The sequence below is a fragment of the Squalius cephalus genome, assembly GCF_949319135.1.
Source record: "Squalius cephalus genome assembly, chromosome: 20".
In the NCBI taxonomy this organism is placed as follows: domain Eukaryota; kingdom Metazoa; phylum Chordata; class Actinopteri; order Cypriniformes; family Leuciscidae; genus Squalius; species Squalius cephalus.
Genome location: NC_137141.1, coordinates 21,154,154 through 21,171,947, shown reverse-complemented (window position 1 = coordinate 21,171,947; position 17,794 = coordinate 21,154,154). Strand labels below are relative to the sequence as shown.

The 17,794-nt window shown below is 38.6% G+C and overlaps 1 protein-coding gene across 4 annotated transcripts; it reads left to right on the top strand.

Moving 5' to 3' along the window:
• Positions 1-102: 102 nt before the first annotated feature.
• rab3gap2 (RAB3 GTPase activating protein subunit 2 (non-catalytic)) lies at positions 103-17,240 on the top strand. 4 transcript variants are annotated; one of them, XM_079853121.1, is made up of 35 exons: positions 103-422; positions 1,208-1,281; positions 1,372-1,492; positions 1,583-1,664; positions 1,949-1,996; positions 2,487-2,562; positions 2,725-2,826; positions 2,970-3,069; positions 3,203-3,301; positions 5,496-5,644; positions 5,759-5,838; positions 5,961-6,050; positions 6,597-6,736; positions 7,479-7,674; positions 7,758-7,901; positions 7,994-8,076; positions 8,568-8,632; positions 8,714-8,804; positions 8,888-9,009; positions 9,104-9,308; positions 10,105-10,202; positions 10,348-10,453; positions 10,541-10,701; positions 10,777-10,951; positions 11,277-11,408; positions 12,420-12,526; positions 14,018-14,084; positions 14,205-14,275; positions 14,360-14,395; positions 14,471-14,545; positions 14,725-14,940; positions 15,347-15,436; positions 15,653-15,853; positions 16,114-16,278; positions 16,360-17,240. In XM_079853121.1, exons 1-35 carry the CDS (start codon positions 311-313, stop codon positions 16,510-16,512), a joined length of 4,032 nt encoding a protein of 1,343 aa, XP_079709247.1. In that variant the 5' UTR covers positions 103-310; the 3' UTR covers positions 16,513-17,240. The 4 variants fall into 4 exon arrangements, with proteins under 4 accessions (XP_079709247.1, XP_079709245.1, XP_079709246.1 ...); XM_079853119.1 differs by having other exon boundaries at positions 14,471-14,590; positions 16,360-17,239; XM_079853120.1 differs by having other exon boundaries at positions 12,399-12,526; positions 16,360-17,239.
• Positions 17,241-17,794: the final 554 nt, after the last annotated feature.

The following is a 17,794-nucleotide window of genomic DNA, read 5'->3' as shown; positions in this document are numbered from 1 at the left end:
TAAATGAAAACAGTTCTCTGCACTGACACTCTTCGATTGATATTATATCTTGTGTGCGTGTCCTCCAGGCCAGCAGGAGGCAGCAGCGCGATTAGCTTGTCTATAGCGGATGTGGATGTGTCATCCCAAACTCACATCACAACAACACACTGACACCTCAGCTGGATTTTCTGACCCACTCTGGTCCAACAAACAGTCAACACCCTCACTGACAGGCTCATAAACACACTAAGAGGTGGTACGTGTATCGGACGGTGGGTTTATGTCGTAGAATCCGCAGGTTTTGGGTCCGGTTCGTTCCGCCCGAATCATGTCCTGCTGTCTGCTGGAGTTCGGCCGGGTCCAGGAGCTCAGACAGGTGCGAGAGTTTCTGTTCCCCAAGCACAAGAAAGCCGGCCCGGAGGAAGAGAAAACACAAGCAGGTAACGTTACTGCTGAAGTCAGTCTGTATGTGTATGTGTATGTAAGGTCCAGTTTAATGATGGTTCTCCTGCACTGCGGGTGTTCAGTGATTTATGGGTGTCAGTAAGGGTGTTGTTGTATGGTTGGTAGAGTTAAAAAGTGGATGTTCGGAGGTAACGTTAAATGCAGAACGACACAGTCATGACAAACAGTATAAATAACCTACTAAATATATAAATGCAGAAAAACTAATGTGAGAGGTAGGTTTGGAGTTAGGGGATATAAAATATACAGATTTTATAGTAATCTAATGCTAAGTTAATGGAAAGTATGCTGGTGATTATTTGAAAAAAGACTGTAAAAAGTAAATTGTCTGACTGTGATGCAGAATAATTATTCACTCCCTGCTGAGAGAAAGAGAGAGAGGAAGGGAGGTGTGTTTGCCCTTGGTGAATGAGTCATCCTGCAGAAAGATTCTGAAGCACATGACTGAACGAAAGACCAATGAAGAGAAAGACAAGAAAAGGGAAGGGACATTGCATTCGAGATTCTGTATTTCGATTGACAGGCAATTTGTGTTGACTATGGTATAGTCACTAGTATAGTATACAGTCAACACTTAACTATAGTGACACGAGGGAGAAATGAGTATGCATGGACTTAAACATAGAGAGAAAAAGGATACGACTGTGTAAATAAGATCTAACAGAGGTTGAAGGAGCAGATTGAGCCGACTGTAATAGTGAAAAGATGAATCCTTGCTGACCACATTACTTACAGCACATCATTTTCTCTCTCTCCCTAGAGAATGAGTTAACGTGGGATGACTCGGACTGGGGCTCCTGGGAGAATCCTGACGGTAAAGAGGATGGAGCTCAGGTTTGTATTAAAGGATTTGAAGCCAAAAATGAAAATTATGTTATTATTTACTCAAATGAAATATCATTCCTAACCTGTGTGTTCTCCTAGGCTGAGGAGGAGGAGGAGCAGCAGCAAAGCGCCCCCTGGCTGCAGGACTGTGTTCTGTCTCTCTCGCCCTGCTCAGATCTACTGGTCATTGCTCGAGAGCATAAAGCCACATTTCTTTCTGGTACACACATACAGTAATCTCTTCTTCATTGCTTATTGGTTATTGATTGGTATAACTCGTAGATTGATTGACTGATTGATTGATTGGCAGCAAAGTGGCGGACAGCTGAAAGTGGGCAGGAGGAAATGGCCCTAACTGTGACCTGGAGCGGAACGCTGAGAGTTGAAGAGGGGTGAGAGATGAAATAGGAGAGGGCAGGGTCAGGTTTGAATGGTTTTATGGGAAATAACATAAAGGGATTTAATCCCACAAAGAAGAAAGGATTAGTACAAGACAATAAAAGAATTGGGCAATATTATAAGTAGAGGAGTTTATAAACATTTAATAAAAAGATATGTTTATAATAAGAGGGATTGTAATAAATAGAAAACTCAGAGGCAGAAGAACAAAAAGAAATAAAGATAATGTTTTATTTTTGTTCATTGGTTCTCAATTTTCTGTCTGTTCTTTTCACAGAGAGTGTATCAATAGTGTTATCTGTATTCCGTTGGCCAGCCAGAAGAGGTAAGAACATCACACTCACACACACACACTCCTGTATAAACAGATCTACTCTTTCACATACACTGCCGTTCAAAAGTTTGGGGTCAGGAAGATTTTTAAGAGAAAAAATATAATACTTTTATCTAGCAAGGACACATTAAACAGATCAAAAGTGTCAGGAAAGACTTTTCAAATAAATGTAATCCATTTTACTTTCTATTCATCAAAGAATTCAGAAAATTTCCACAAAAATATTAAGCAGCACAACTGCTTTTAACGTTGATGATAATAATAATAAATGTTTCTTTGTGAATGAAAAAAAGAATGGCTGCTGGAAATTCAGCTTTGCAATCACATTAAATTGTAATAATATTTCCAAGCATTTTTACTGTATATTTGATCAAATAAATGCATACTTGGTTAGCATTAGAGACTTCTTTCAAAAACATTTTAAAAATCTTACCATCTCCAAACTTTTGAACGGTAATGGATGTGCTCATTATCTGTTTAGAAGTTCTACCGGCCGACCCGACTGGACCTGTATTGTGGTTGGATTCAGCTCAGGTTATGTCCGTTTCTACACAGAGGTACTATGATGTTTTCTGACCTATTAACTCACCTGCTGAATTGGACTCTTTAATGCATTAATAATAAACAGTAATGTGTCATTTTTAATTAAAGCCAGACCAGTATCAGCAGAACACATAATCCACTGGTCTTATCCATTGTGTGTGTGTGTGTGTGTGTAGAGTGGTGTTCTCCTGTTGGCCCAGTTGTTGCATGAAGATCCTGTGCTGCGACTCAAATGTCGCACCTATGAGATTCCACGTCACCCTGGAGTAACGGAACAGGTACCGATAACTCTTACACTGACTGATGTGTTCATTTCTGCACAAAGCAATTCTTAGCATGGTTACACATGAGTCATGACACCTTAACTTAAACAGCAGACCAAACTACGCTGATGATGTTTAAATGTCGATCTCTCTATCAGCATGAGGAGCTCAGTATTTTGTACCCAGCAGCCCTGGTCACCATCGATGGCTTTAGTCTCTTCCAGTCTTTACGTGCCTGTCGAAACCAGGTTGCCAGAGGTAAGATAGAGAGTGCTGGTGTATGAATGTGTATCAGGCTTTCACCAGATTATAGTGTGGCCAGTAATGCCTTGCATATTTAAAATTTGTTTTAATCCCTTTTATTTCCTGTATCTATCCCTTTGCCTTTTAGCGGCAGCAGCAGGAAGTGATGTCATCCAGCCTCCACCACTGGCCTATAAGAAGTGGGGCCTACAAGATATGGACACAATTACTGACCATTCCAGCATCGGTAAGAGAGATTTCTTTTATTTAATTTCTCTAACATTTTCTTTTTTATCTTTTTGAACAGAAAGCCACAGCACAGTAGAAAAACTGTTAATATACACTATCGTTCAAAACTTTGGGGTCGGTAGTATGGAAGTAGAATAATGGCAAATTATTTCGAAACAAAAAAGCTTGCTGAATTGCACTATTTGAAAAGATATGCATTGCATTAACCGTGCTTGCATTTTAATGCATTGTATTTTTATGGCTTGCATTTTTATGGGCTGAAAACATGGTCGTATACTTAAGATGTGAATATTTCAATTCAAAACATCTCACACACATTTTCATTATTAAAACTTCAAGAATCCATATTCACCTTTCAGATTTCACATTAAAAATACATAACATATAATATTCAACTGGCAATTTTCGGTCCATTTTATTTCGCTTTACAAATTTGCTTCCACAAATTCAGTGGTTCAAATTCGACAGAAAATTCAACATTTCACATCCGGGAACTGCAGGAATAGCAGTAGAGTACCGATTGATGATCTCCATCTGCTGTTAGTCGATCTCACCAGCAGGAGGTGCGAGCGGCTGTTGATGAAGACCAAAGCAACAGTTAGAGAGAGTAATTCATTTCATTCACAAATGTGTGAGGATTATCAGGGCCAGTAACGTTATATTTGCGGAAAAGCTGATAAAGACACAAAAGCTGCATTTATTTTTAATTCAGTGTCTTCACTGTTACTTTCCCTGTGTACATGTAAGCAGCTTTCTCTTCCGTGAATGATATTATAACGTTATTCCCCGATACTGATGTACAGATCAAACGTTAAATATGAGGTAGACATATATTTCTCTCGGTTGTTTAGTTTCTTTAACTTTATAACACGGCACTGTGCTTCAGTACTACGATTTCCCTTCATACGTCATACTCCAGGATTCCCCTGCCCTCAGGACATATACAACGCTTAATATAGCTTAATGGACTAATACAGTGATATTAAAGACCAAACGTGCACCTCATTGTGGACTTAGGCTATACTAAATAGGCTAAAGGCAAGCAGATGAGCTTGCGCCAAGTTTGATGCTTAATGTTTCCTGGTGAAATACTGGCATAAAGTTGACTTGATATTGAATGTTCGATATTTGAAAATTTAGGGACCGGCTCTAAAGTTACATTCGACATTGGTATACACGTTTCTAACTTCAATAGCTATTGAAGAGAATTAATTACAGTCATAAAACCAACTGTAAAGTGTTCATGTTGGTGTCAGGCATGATGCACACCTTTTAGATTCTTGATATTTAATAAAATAAACAGTCAAATCATGTGTAAATATTGCTATTTTTTCAGTACCGCATGAGCTCATATTTATTTTAATATCAACAATCTAAAAGTTGTGCATCATGCCTGACACCTACATGAACACTTTACAGTTGGTTTTATGACTGTAAGTCATAGGAAATATGAACTTGCATGTTTTGGCACACATTTTCACTTTTTATGAACATATAGGCTAACTGAACTTTCAGGAGAGATAAATGAAGAGACTTCAGTAACTTCCCTCAGTCGCAGCTCGTAGCGTCTGAGGTAAACACAGCGGGCATCACCATGGCAACCCACAACATACTCCTTCTAGTGGCAACAGTTGTATTTTTCTTTTCAAAACTCAGTAAATGACTCGGTGTACAATACAATAAATTTCCCCTTTTTGTCACATCATAAATAAATGTATACACGAAAAAATAAGGAAATATTAATTTTAGAATAAACTATTATAGAAAAAATTATATTAGGCTATATTTGAATGTATTTTAAAAATGTAATTTATTCCTGTGATGGCAAAGCTGAATTTTCAGCATCATTACTCCAGTCTTCAGTTTCACATGACTCTTCAGAAATGATTCTAATATGCTGATTTGGTGCTCAAAAAAGCTTGATATCAAGTTTCTTGTTATCAATGTTGAAAACAGTTTTTTTTGTGGAAATGTGATGCATTGTTTACGATCATTTGATAAATAGAAAGCTCAAAAAGAAACTGCATATATTTGAAAAATGAACTCTTTTGTAATATTAGAAATTTCTTTACTGTCACTTTTGAATTTAATGCATCCTCGCTGAATAAAACTATCAATGTCTTTCAAAAAAAAAAATCTTACAGACCCCAAACTTTTGATTGGTAGTGTAAGGTGATGCCTGTCTCTTTCAGGTATTACTACTCTGAGTGTGTTCGATCAGATGAAAAATGCCTCTATTCTGGGAGGATATCATGCTTCGGTTAAAGGAAGCCCTCCTGCTATGAGTCAGTATATCACAGTGGGAGGAGGACCTTACACTGGGTTCTACTACGCTATAGAGGTACACACACAAACACACACACCCACACATCTTTTCCTTGTTATTGTTGGTGCTTTTGGCTTATTTGTAGTTGTTCTTGATGATTATGGCTATTTTTCCTCTCTTAAATCTCAGGGAAGTTCTCAGCCTCTTCTCTCCCATGTGGCTCTGGCTGTGGCCAGCAAACTCACATCAGCTCTGTTCAATGCTGCCAGGTCTGTGTGTCTGGGTTATTTTAACTGTTGGCTCTCATTAGCACTGGCCTGTCATGTTCAAGCTCACTCCATGTTTACGAATTCTTGGTCTATGTCTCTCTCTCTCTTTTCTTCCTCCATAGTGGTTGGTTGGGATGGAAGAGTAAAAATGAAGAGGAGTCAGTGCAGAAACAGAAGCCAAAGGTGGAGCCGGCCACAGCACTTCCTGTTAGGTAAATCTGTATGCAGTAACACTACCTTCCAAGTTTTTAACTTCTTTTAATCATATGCACACCAGTGTTGGGTGTAATACATTACTAATTAATTATTGTAATTTAATTACTTTTCCCTTGAAAAAGTCAAGTTAAGGGATTACTCTTAATTTTTCTGTAATTAAATTAGTTACTTCTGATATAATAGACTGTATAGACCAATATAACTATTCTATATAAAACAATATTGAATTTAACATCAAAATTTTACATCTAATGCTGAAATGCATGTTTTAATCTAACATTCTCACTTTAAATACTCTGATCAGTTCAAGAAAGATTTATTCAATTTTATATTATTTAATTTTAAAGAATTAAAAGAGCAGTTTCATGTCTATCCTTGTTTTGTTCAATTGGTCAAAGTTGATATGGAATTTAGAAAGTAATTATTAATAAGTAATGTAATACTTTTTTAGAGAGAGAAATTAATGCAATAATTGATTTACACTGATACACACCATATTTAACTCATTTAAGTGCACAATTTAATCTTTCTGCTTTCATCAGGTTTGGTCTTCCAGATTCTCGTCGACATGGCGAGTCTATTTGTCTCTCTCCATGTAACACTATGGCCGGAGTCACAGATGACTTTGGCAGAGTCACGCTGCTGGATGTGGCACGAGGCATTGCTATCAGGATGTGGAAGGGTGAGCAGTGTAGCGCAACTAATGTAGTCTGATTTGCGAACAAGCATCTTATGAGCCTGTTCCTATTACATTGCAGAAGTATCTTGTGACAAACAAGATTTGAATCAGTGTGACGAATGCTTTAGTGAACAAACACACTGAAATCATCAGAGCAAATCAGTATCATTAGGGACTGCTTGTCCATATGACAATGTTTTGTCAAAAGTAATTTTTTTTTGTACTAAATTATATTTTAGTTTTAAAAACTAAAAGCATTTTAATCTTTAAAACAATTTTTTATGCTAAATGTTATTGTACATAAAATGTACATTTGTTTTAAATATAATTAAGTAAATACTATAATTATACAAATAAATTCAACTATTTAAAAAAAACAAATGAAATTTTATTTTAATATTTAGAATACTAGTATTTATAAAATGTTATATGCAATAATATAATTATATAATTACATACATACACTAAACTACTGTTCAACTGTTTTTGAGGTAATTTAAAAAATATATTTTTAAAAATAGTTTCAATATTTTTATTAATTGAACTGTGAAAAGTGGCGGCAAAGACATTTATAATGTTACGTAAGATTTCTGTTTCAAATCAAGGCTTTGAACTTGCTATTCATCAAAGAATCCTGTACAAAATGTATCACAGTTTAATTTTAAGCAATAAATTGTAATATTTCTTTTAAATAGTAGTGTATATAAACAATAAAACATTTTCTTAATGTCTGTGTTGTGTGTAGGCTATCGTGACGCTCAGCTCGGGTGGGTGCAGGTGTCAGAGGCTCCTGGGGAGAGAGAAATAGCCACATCTCCCTCTATGCCCCGCCGGCACGCCCAGTTTCTGGTGATTTATGCCCCACGTAGGGGCATTTTAGAGGTGTGGGGAACTCAGCATGGACCTCGAGTAGGGGCTTTTACTGTAGGCAAACATTGCAGGTACACACTCTAACTAAAAAAAATATATATATATTGCTACAATTCAAAAATGCATATTCATTAATTCATTACTCTCTCTTAAGGCTGTTGTATGCAGGTCACAGGTTAATGGGTGTGAATAGTGTAACCAGTCAGGGTTGGCAGATACACACACAGCAGGTGTGTCTGTTTGATCCGGTTAATGGAGCCCTGAGAGCCATTACCATACCATTCCACCTGGCACTCAGGTACACACTCATACATAAAAATTGCACATTAATATAAAAAAACACACATAATGCAGGTGAGCACAGATGTATCTGTTCTGTTTGTTGGTCAGTGATAAGAAGAGTGAGCGTGCTAAAGACATGCACCTGCTGAGGAGACTCACCACTCTACTGAGGACCAGGGAGGTGGAACCAGGTCAGACATACCTCACAGTTCACTCAAATATGTAAATTCTGTCATAATTTACTCATTCTCAAGTTGTTCCAAACCTGTATGAATGTATCTCTTCTGCTGAACACTAAAGAAGATATTTTGAAGAATATGGGTAACCACACAGTTGATGGGCCCCATTGACTTCCATAGGATGGAGAAAAAAATAATATGGAAGTAAATAGGGGCCCATTAACTGCTTGGTTACTGACATTCTTCAAAATACATTATTTTGTGTTCTGAAGAAGAAAGAAAATGATACAGGTTTGGAACAACTTTAGGGTGAGTAAATGATGACAGAATTATCATTTTTGGGTGAACTATCCCTTTTATATTCACGAGAGACCATGCATATACATCAGAACATCTTTATGTTGTATTTTTTTAAAGAACTACTACTACCCAATGTTGTGTTTAAGGTCTATTGCACCGATGTGTCCACATGTTTGAGTTGACCTTTGAACTTTGATTGACAGCGCTGCTTGAGAGTGAAGCACAAAGTGTGTTACTGGACATTAAACATCCAGCTATTAAGAAACAGGTTAGTAAAATACACAAACAGCAACATATTCATTCATATATGTTAATAAATTCTTTAATAAAATATTTGATTGATTGACAGGCCCTGGAGTCACTGCTGTCCAATAAGAATGCACCAGTGTCTTGTTTGACCCATGTTACTCGTGCATTATTGGCTAGCCTGAAAGAACAAGGTAACTCCCTCAATCCTCACTGGGCACTGTGTATTTTTCATATTTAAACACTTAGATCTGGTTTTCATGTGTCTTCGTATTAGATCCTGAAGCAGTGGATGAGTCGTTGCTGCAATTTTGTTCATCCCAGCTCAAACTTCTCCAGCTCTATACAGATGTTCAGTTACTGCACACACCAGATTCATCACCCACTGAGCCAGAACATGTAACACATGCACACAGACACTATCCAGTTAAGCAAAACTAATGTACCATTGTCACACTAAGATTTGAACTTAAGACTTCTGCTCTCTGTACAGCCGTTGTTTTCTGGCATTGAGGAGGATCTTGCTCGTGTTGGCTCAATCCTACAACGATACACAGAGATGAACTCTCGGCCCTCTGTCTCATTTGCTCAAGACTCTAGTGGGCCGCTGCCAGTCCGAACATTTCTGTCTCAGTTGGAATGGGTGAACGGAGAGCTCAGAGTGATTAAACAACCTGATACCGACTGGACCCAACTAGGTAAAACCGCTCCCTGCTTGTGCTATGTGTTTATTTTTATGCATTATTTTAATGTTTTAAAGACCCCCTGTGGTGAAAATAAAGTTTTTAGTATTGTTTATATGTCTATGTGGTGTTTTTAATATACTTTTAGACAAACATGTAACCAATCCCATTAACGTGCAGGTGGGGCTTTTCTCAACCGACTTTCCATGATGTTCAGATCATCTAACATTTTAGATGGCGAACAGGAACATGTGTTTACATGGTTTGTGTAGCATTAACAACACATTATTAGCTGTTTGATAACATAGTCAAGCCAAAGGCTAATTATATAATTTACGGTCATGTGTCTGACATTGTAGAGAGCAATACATAAAAGCCTTTACCATTGTGATACATCAACTTGTAGACGACTCTGTATAATTCACTCTTCTGCTACTTCTTATAACATATATGGCTGAATTAAACCAATATTTCCACTTCCCATTGTGTAGCGTTAATTTTACTACAGTAAAGTTGACCAAGTGGAACAGGTACTCCGAACTGGTGTGATTGAGTGGAGGCGGGGACCAATTTGCATATTCTCTTAAAGTTTATTTTTAAAACACAATAATAACTAAATGTTATCTTTTGCAAATCTCAAAATGAATATCCATTTTTGTACTGCCTAAATTCACTTGTAACATTTTAAATGATTGGTTTAATTTTTTATTTATTTTTTATGAAAATAATTATCTGCATCTTCATTTTAATATTGGTGCGCCACTGTCATTATATAAGTTATTAATTGATGTGTGAATTTGAATGCTTTCAGGTAGTTTCCTGTTCTGGGGTTGTCTGTCTGGACAGAGTCCTTTACAGAGAGTGTGTGAGACTCTGCAGGAAAGTGGCATCAGCCCTCAGCAGCTATTGGTAAGATAAAGTGATGTTAAAAGAACACAAAAGATTGAAGGATGGATTGATTAGAAAATAATGTGAATTTGCTGAGATTGTTGCTCTTTATAAAAATCTCTCCTTTTGATTTCACACTGTTTCTTTGTCTCTCTCTCTCTGGCAGTCTTTGCTCTTGTCAGTTTGGCTGAACAAAGAGAAAGAAGTACTGAAGATCCCAGATGCCGTCTCACACCTGCACACGTTGCTGTCTACCCTCAGCTCAATGAAAGGTCTTTAACATCATCTGGAGGAGAGACTGACCTTGTGTTCTCTATATTTTATCATGTATATTAATATTTCAATTGTGTGTGTATCAGGAGCAGTAGATGAGTCATGGGACGGCCAGTGTATCTCACCCTGGTGGCAGCAGGTCCGCACAGCATGTGTTCAGTCTGAAAGCGCAGCCTCCGCACTACTGGCAGCTCTAGTCGCTCATCGTGTAGCCAAGAATGCCATCACCAGGCTGGCAGAGAGCAAGGTGTCTGTGTGTGTCTTTTTTCTGCATCTGTAGAATTGGTGCAGAGTGTGTTTAACTCTCTTTCTCTCTGTGCAGTTTCAGGAGGAGTGGGTGTGTGTTTCTCTGGAGTTGGAGCAGTGGGTGGTGTGTATAAAGCAGTTGGAGGATGTTCTTGCTCTGCAGACGCTGCTCTGCCTGCCATCTCTTCAGGGCTCTACAGGGGGCACTGTTACACACTGCTCAGTCAAAACACTATTAGAGAGTGGCAGAGGTGCATAAAACACACATACACTACCATTCCAAATTGTGGGGTCATAAGATTTTTTTTAAAGTAATTAATGCTTTTATTCTGCAAGGATGCCTTAAAGTGACTAAAAGTGTCAGTAAATATATTTATAATGTTACAAAAGATTTCTATTTCAAATAAATGCTGTTCTTTTTAACTTTGTTTATCGAAGAATCAAATAAATGTACTTTTAAAGCTAGTGAATATTGAAGCTGTCAGTAAAATTAAGATTAAAATCTATGCTTTCATACCAGGTAATAGGCAAATGAATGATTATAGTGTTTCCATATTTTCGTTTTTTGTCTTTTAGGTGGTGTAGCAGACTGCGTTTCAAAATTGATCTTCAGACAGGGTGTGTCTCCAGATCTCTTGAGTAAGATCTTTCAACAGAGGGGAGAGAATGAGCCCACAGAACAGCCAGGCAGGGAGGAGAAACTGGAGGGTAACCGTGGAGATTCCTGATCATGTGACTTAGATGATACATCAAAATTGTTCCATGGTGGTTTCTTTTAACCATCTGTGGGCCCTATCTTGCACCCAGCGCAATTGACTTTGTACACCGACGCATGTATCATTCCTATTTTGCACCGGCACAAAGCACGCTTTTCCCTCCACAGAAGCACGTCGCTAAACTAGGGAATGAACTTGCGCTCCCTGGGCGGTTCAGCGCAAAAAAGGAGCCGTGTTCCGGCGCAAACGTTACTTCATGCTATTTTGCAGGTTTAGAAAACAATTGCGCCACTAACCAGGAAAAAATTGTTTAAAGTCAGTGGCGCATTGCGCATGTTATTTATATGCTATTTTAAGGGCGCATGCTTGGCCATAATCAATGTAGCGTGTGCACAACGCGCATACACTTTGATTCTCTCATCTACACAGAAGCTGCAGTTTTCATTTTTGCAAATCATACATTATAATGATAGATAGATAGATAGATAGATAGATAGATAGATAGATAGATAGATAGATAGATAGACATTTATTATAAAAGCATACATCTAGCTTACACATTTACCCAAATTATCATACGCCTTTTTAACCGAAGTTAATTTGGGTGTGTTTCTCCATCCTCAACGTCCCTGACGAGAACGTCGGTCTCCTCGGCTGTGAACCGCTCCTCGCGTGCGTCTGGCAAACCCGCCGTTATAATAGGAATCCGCTTTAGAACAAGCGCGCCTGCTCTTAAAGGGAATGTGAGATGACGCTCTGATTGGTTTATTTCACGTTACGCCCTAACCACACCTATGAATAATGAAGCTACTTCAGACCAACCCATTTTAGATTTGCGCCTGGCGCAAGAGTCATTTATCCCGCCGGGAAAATAGCAACAGCGCCAAGACCCGCCCACAAAGTTACTTGCGCTTTGCGCTTTGACACTTGCGTTTCAGATCGTTAAAATAGGGCCCTGTGTGTGTTCTGTGTTTGACTAAAGCATGTGTGTGGGTTGTCTCAGAGCTGTTGGAGTGTGTCTGTCAGCGGTTCCCAAGCTCTCTGTCTCCTGATGTGCTGTTTGCTCACTGTAGCTGGGAAAATGTGGTCCAGTGGAACAAAGACCCAGAGGTAAAGACTTTAAAAAGTCTCAAAGCTTTCTTATATATAATAAGGTTGGGAACCAATTGCCAGTTCTTATTTAGAACTTAAAAAAAAAAAATACTGGAACCAAATGACTTGTTTTTGTTAATATACATTAATTTAGCAAAAGAATACATAGATACAGGTTGTTTCAAAGCAGCTTTACAGTCATAACAGGAAAATTATGCATTTCGGCTGTTGTTCAGCCAAAGTTCAGTGTTGATTCAGTTCCGTTGTAAAGATCATGAATTATTAAATCAGTTAATTTCTTCTATGAAGTAGTTCTGCAAAAAATGATGTCATCGTCCAGCTCAGTTCAGTTATCATACAACAGTGTCAGTACAGTCAGATCAATAATATCATTGAATATTAAGTGTCCCCAACTAAGCAAGCCAGAGGTGACAGTGGCAAGGAACGCAAACTCCATCAGGTGACAAAATGGAGAAAAAAACCTTGGGAGAAACCAGGCTCAGTCAGGGGCCAGTTCTCCTCTGGCCAATGAATGAACACGGTGTCATTATGATTCAGGCTGCATCACAAGTCAGAATTCAGATCGGGATCGGTAGCATTCAAATATTCACCCAGTTCCTTTTGCTTGAAGATTGAATTCATCACGCTGAAGCTGGCCATAGGGCCTGTGCAGAGGACCTGTCTGGTTCTTGTGGTCTGTGCCGATGGCTGTCATGTTGACGAGGTCTTCACAAGGGATTGTCTAGTAGACAAGGTCTCTGCTGACATTCAGGGCTGTGTTTTGGTCGTGTCTAGGTGCAGGTTCACCATGTGATCCAGATACGGCTGACTACGGTAACCTCGGGATGAGGATGAGACAGACTGACTAATATTAGTGTAGATGCCATTTTTCTTACGAAGTACATCAGGTGTTATAGGAAGTGTTCCTGATTCCGGTTGACCTTATTTATGCAGCCTAACAATCATTTAACTGATTTGAATAATAGAAATAGATTATGTGTTATGTGCATGTCAGGTTAAAGTTATGTGTTTTTTAGTCTAGATTTAAACTGACATAGTGTGTCTGCTTCCCGAACAAGGCTAGGGAAACTATTCCACAGTTTGGGTGCTAGGATCTACTGCCTGTGGTTGATTTTGATATTCTAGGTATTATCAACTGGCCTGAATTATTTTGATATCGCAGTAGACGTGAAGGACTAAAATGCGTTCAGAGCTCGCTCAAGTACTGAGGAGCTAAACCATTTAGTGCTTTGTAATTAATTTGCAAGATTTTAAAATTTATGCGATGTTTAATATGGAGCCAGTGCAGTGTTGACAGAACTGGGCTAATTTGGTCATACTTCCTGGTTTTTGTAAGAACTTTAGATGCTGCGTTTTGTGTGTGTTCAGTAATACTGAACTGATATATACTGAGTACTGATATAATATAATATATTCTGATTTTCCTAATACTGATATAAAATATCAGCCAATCACAAGAGGACACTTAATCTCTCTCTTTCTGTTCAGGTGGGGCAGTACTTAGAGTGGTCAGTGGAGTTTTTGAAGATGATTTCCAGTCCTTACATTCAGTTGGGTAAGAGTCACTAATAAAAAATGACATATATTGACTAAGTGAAAGCTGATTGCTGTTGCCTGAACAAGTTGCCACAACATATTTCTTCACAACTCTCTCCCTCAACTGCTCTTCCCTCAGGTGTCTCTGCAATGATGTGGCAGACCTTCATAGTCAAGCGGTTTTCAGCTGCTGCCTTCCTAATGGAAAAGGTTTGTGTGTCTGTGTACTTTGGCTCTTTGTCTTTGTGTGCTGTGACTAAGATTAAATAATTGACGGTGCATGTGTTGATCTAGGTGGGAAAGGCACCTAAAGACCGGCTGTGCAGACGGGTAAGAGAAGACACAAAGAATTAATTCAATTTAGATCTGTTTCATTTGAATTAACTTGTGTGCGTGTGTGTTTAGGATGTCGGAATGGGAGACGCAGCCGTGAAGAGTTTCCTGGGCTCCTGCGTGCAGTTACTGCAGGCTCTGATGGAGGTCTCATCTTCCTCTTTTCTCCCTTCCTATCCTTTTTTCTCCAGTGTAAGGACTGATCAAACAGTGGATGCATGGGTGGAAGCATGTCTTAAGTTATCGTGGATTTTTCAAGAATGGTTAACAAATTATGGCTCGAAATAAAAGCGTGAAATATATTATAAACGTCTTTTCTCTCTCAGGCGGATTCAGGGGTGGAAGAAGTGTCTGTTCCAGATGTGAGCGTGGAGGAAGTGTGGGCCGGTGCTGAGGGTCCAGTGTCTATTGTGGAGTTAGCTTTGGATCAGAGATCCATACACTATCCCCTCGTTCAGCATCATTGTGTGTTAGCTTCACTGCTGCACGCCGCCATGACCTTCTCCCTGCGCCTGAAACCGCTCAGTCTGTTCGACAGCAAGGTAAAAACAGGACAACAAAAACACAATTACGTCACACTTAACTATGTATCTGTCACCATGAAATCAAAATTTAAATTTTTTTTTTTTTGGAATGTTGCCGTTTTTTTAGTCTTTATAAAGTCCCCTCCCTCTTGCAATTACATCTGTTCTCTGATGACGTGCTCACCAGCGCAAGGACTGAACAATAATCCAGCAGTCACCAGACACCTCCAGCAGTCTGTCACTCATATGAAATCGCTACAATTAGCAAACTACAACGAGCTAATCGTTTTTTTTCTCGTTCGATTTTCCATTTCTCTCAGATATACATCACTCCAAGGAAAAAAACATTATCGCAATTTACTTTTCACGTCGACTACAAGTTCTTTTGCCTTTAATTCATGTTGTCTTTTTCTGTCATCTACAGGGCAAGAATGCGTTCTTTAGAGATTTGGCGTCCATTCAGTTGCTCCCCAGTGGAGATATGGACCCCAACCTGGTGGCTGTGAGACAAGAAGTGAGTCAGAACTGCTCTCAACAAGAATGCCCCCAACTAAAATAAGTATTAACATTTTTATTTTATAGTCAGTCTAACATGCATCTTGTACAGTGACAGTGAAATGTTGACCACATATTAACAAAAAGATTCTCGGATAACAGGTCGTAAGATGTTTATAGCTCACCTCTGAAACCAAAGTTGATGCATTGTCTTACTGTATTACTGTGTGTGTAGTTTCTGATGAACGTGTTAACAGGCTGGGTGAAGGTTCTAGCTGAAGCTGAGGAGAACGGTGTGAAACACAGTGGTGCTGAAGACATGTGGCCGTCCGTGTGTATGGAGCTCTCGTCTCTACTGCAAGTCAATACTGACATACTACGCAGACACCTTGTTTGTGAGCTCTATAACCAGGGCCTGGACCTGCGGGCGGAGGAGGTAACGCACACACACATTGTTAAACCTCCTGAGCATACATGCAGGAGTAAAAGATCATGCTTTTTTCTTTTGTTTTATATTTTTGTAATTTTTGTTTCTTTCTAAACTTATCTTTCGCTTTATTGTTTTTCATTTGGTATATTTTTTTTTTCTCTTTTTTTTGTAATTTGTATTTATTTATTTTCTTTTTAAATGTGATTTTTCTTTCGTCTTCTATCTTTTTTCTTTTTCCACTTTTTCTTTCTATCGTAATCTCTCAGGTGATGATGGAGGTGCAGGACAAGGATGTTTTGGGTTCTCAGCTGCTGGTGTTGACTGGTCAGAGACTCTCTTTCTCCCTACTCCACTCCCAGTCACAGACCAAACCCAACATGGAGCTGCTGGCCCGTCTGCCGCCGACCCTCTGCACCTGGCTGAAGGCTATGGTAAGAATACACGGGCTGCACAGTTGGCCAATCTCTTACTGTCTTACACTCACCTGTATCATGGTTTGTGTGTTTTTTCAGGACCCCAGTGAGCTGCGCTGTCCTTCAGTACCTCTGTCTCAGAGCTGTCAACTGATCAACAAAGTCATCGAGATGCTCCCCGAAAACCACGCCCAGTATAGCCTTGCCCTCCACCTGCTGGAGGCTGTGGACTCTTTACACGAAGAGCCCTGATATAGAGAAATGCATTGGAGGAGAGAGAATGAGAATCATGTTTGTTTTTTTTAATTCCAGACTCAAAAACTTACCCAGGAGCCCAAAGACCTGGAAAACCATACATTCAGCAGCCTAAATAAATGCAGCGTCATCATTATCATCAGTAATCTGCTTAATTTAGCAGGCTTTAATCTCTTTTCCCAACTATCACTAAAATAACATATCAAGAACACTAGCACTTCTAGAGGATGTGCTACCCCACAATGCCTGTGCACACTGAACGTGTCACGATCAAAGGGCCTGGAGTCTCTAGTGTCTAGAGTGTTATTAGGATAAAAAACTATGTTATTCATGTACAGTAGTCCTGTAATTAAAGAAGAGGGGCATTCTTTACAAGGAAGCTTTAAAATAATATTGTGCTTTAATCAGTATAATCAAAACATTTCAGTATATTAACACCATGAGGGGTATATTTTCTATTTCAAATTCTAAATGTTCTCGTTCATTTATTCTGCCAATTAAATGTGTCTGTAATATCTAATTGATGCTGTTTATTAGTGAACAAGCACTAAAATGTCATCTGTTAATGTTTGTGTTTATTTTAAATGTACAACTTTAGGTGTGGTTGCAAGGTGAGAGAAAAGAAAGACCTCTTCTGTAGTGCTGACCTTTTATGCAGTCCTGTACCAGCTGTGCCTGGCTGCTCATATAATACGTGATACCAAAATTAAAGACAATTTCCGAGAACTGTTGTGCAGCTCATTGTCTTGAAAATGAAACGGGAGCATTAAATTATCAGCAACATGTCCTTAATGTGGGTAGTTATAGGAACACCTAGTAGGAAATATGATTTGAGGAGTTCATGAGTAAAGGCAAAAAATTACAATAACTTCCTTCTAGGAAACTAGTATTTTCCTACTAAGACAATTCTTAGTAGGAAACTCAGTTTCCTAATAGAAAATTATTATAATTTATTGTCTTTACTCATGAACTCCCTCTCAAATCAAATCAGTTTCCAACTAGGACAATCAGTTCCTACTGGACTGGAGTTTCCTACTCAAGATTTCCCAGTAGGAAATTATAATTTATTGTCTTTGCTCACAAAACTGGTCATGAACTCCCTCTCAAATCATATTTTCTACTAAGAAACTCTAAATTTCTCTAAAGACACTCAGAATTCCCAGTTATCAAACTCAGATTTCATGGTAGGAAAATATGAGTTTCCTAATTAGAAATGATCAATATGTTGCCTTTACTCAAGAAATTCGACATGGAGCTCCCTCTCCTACTATATTTCCTA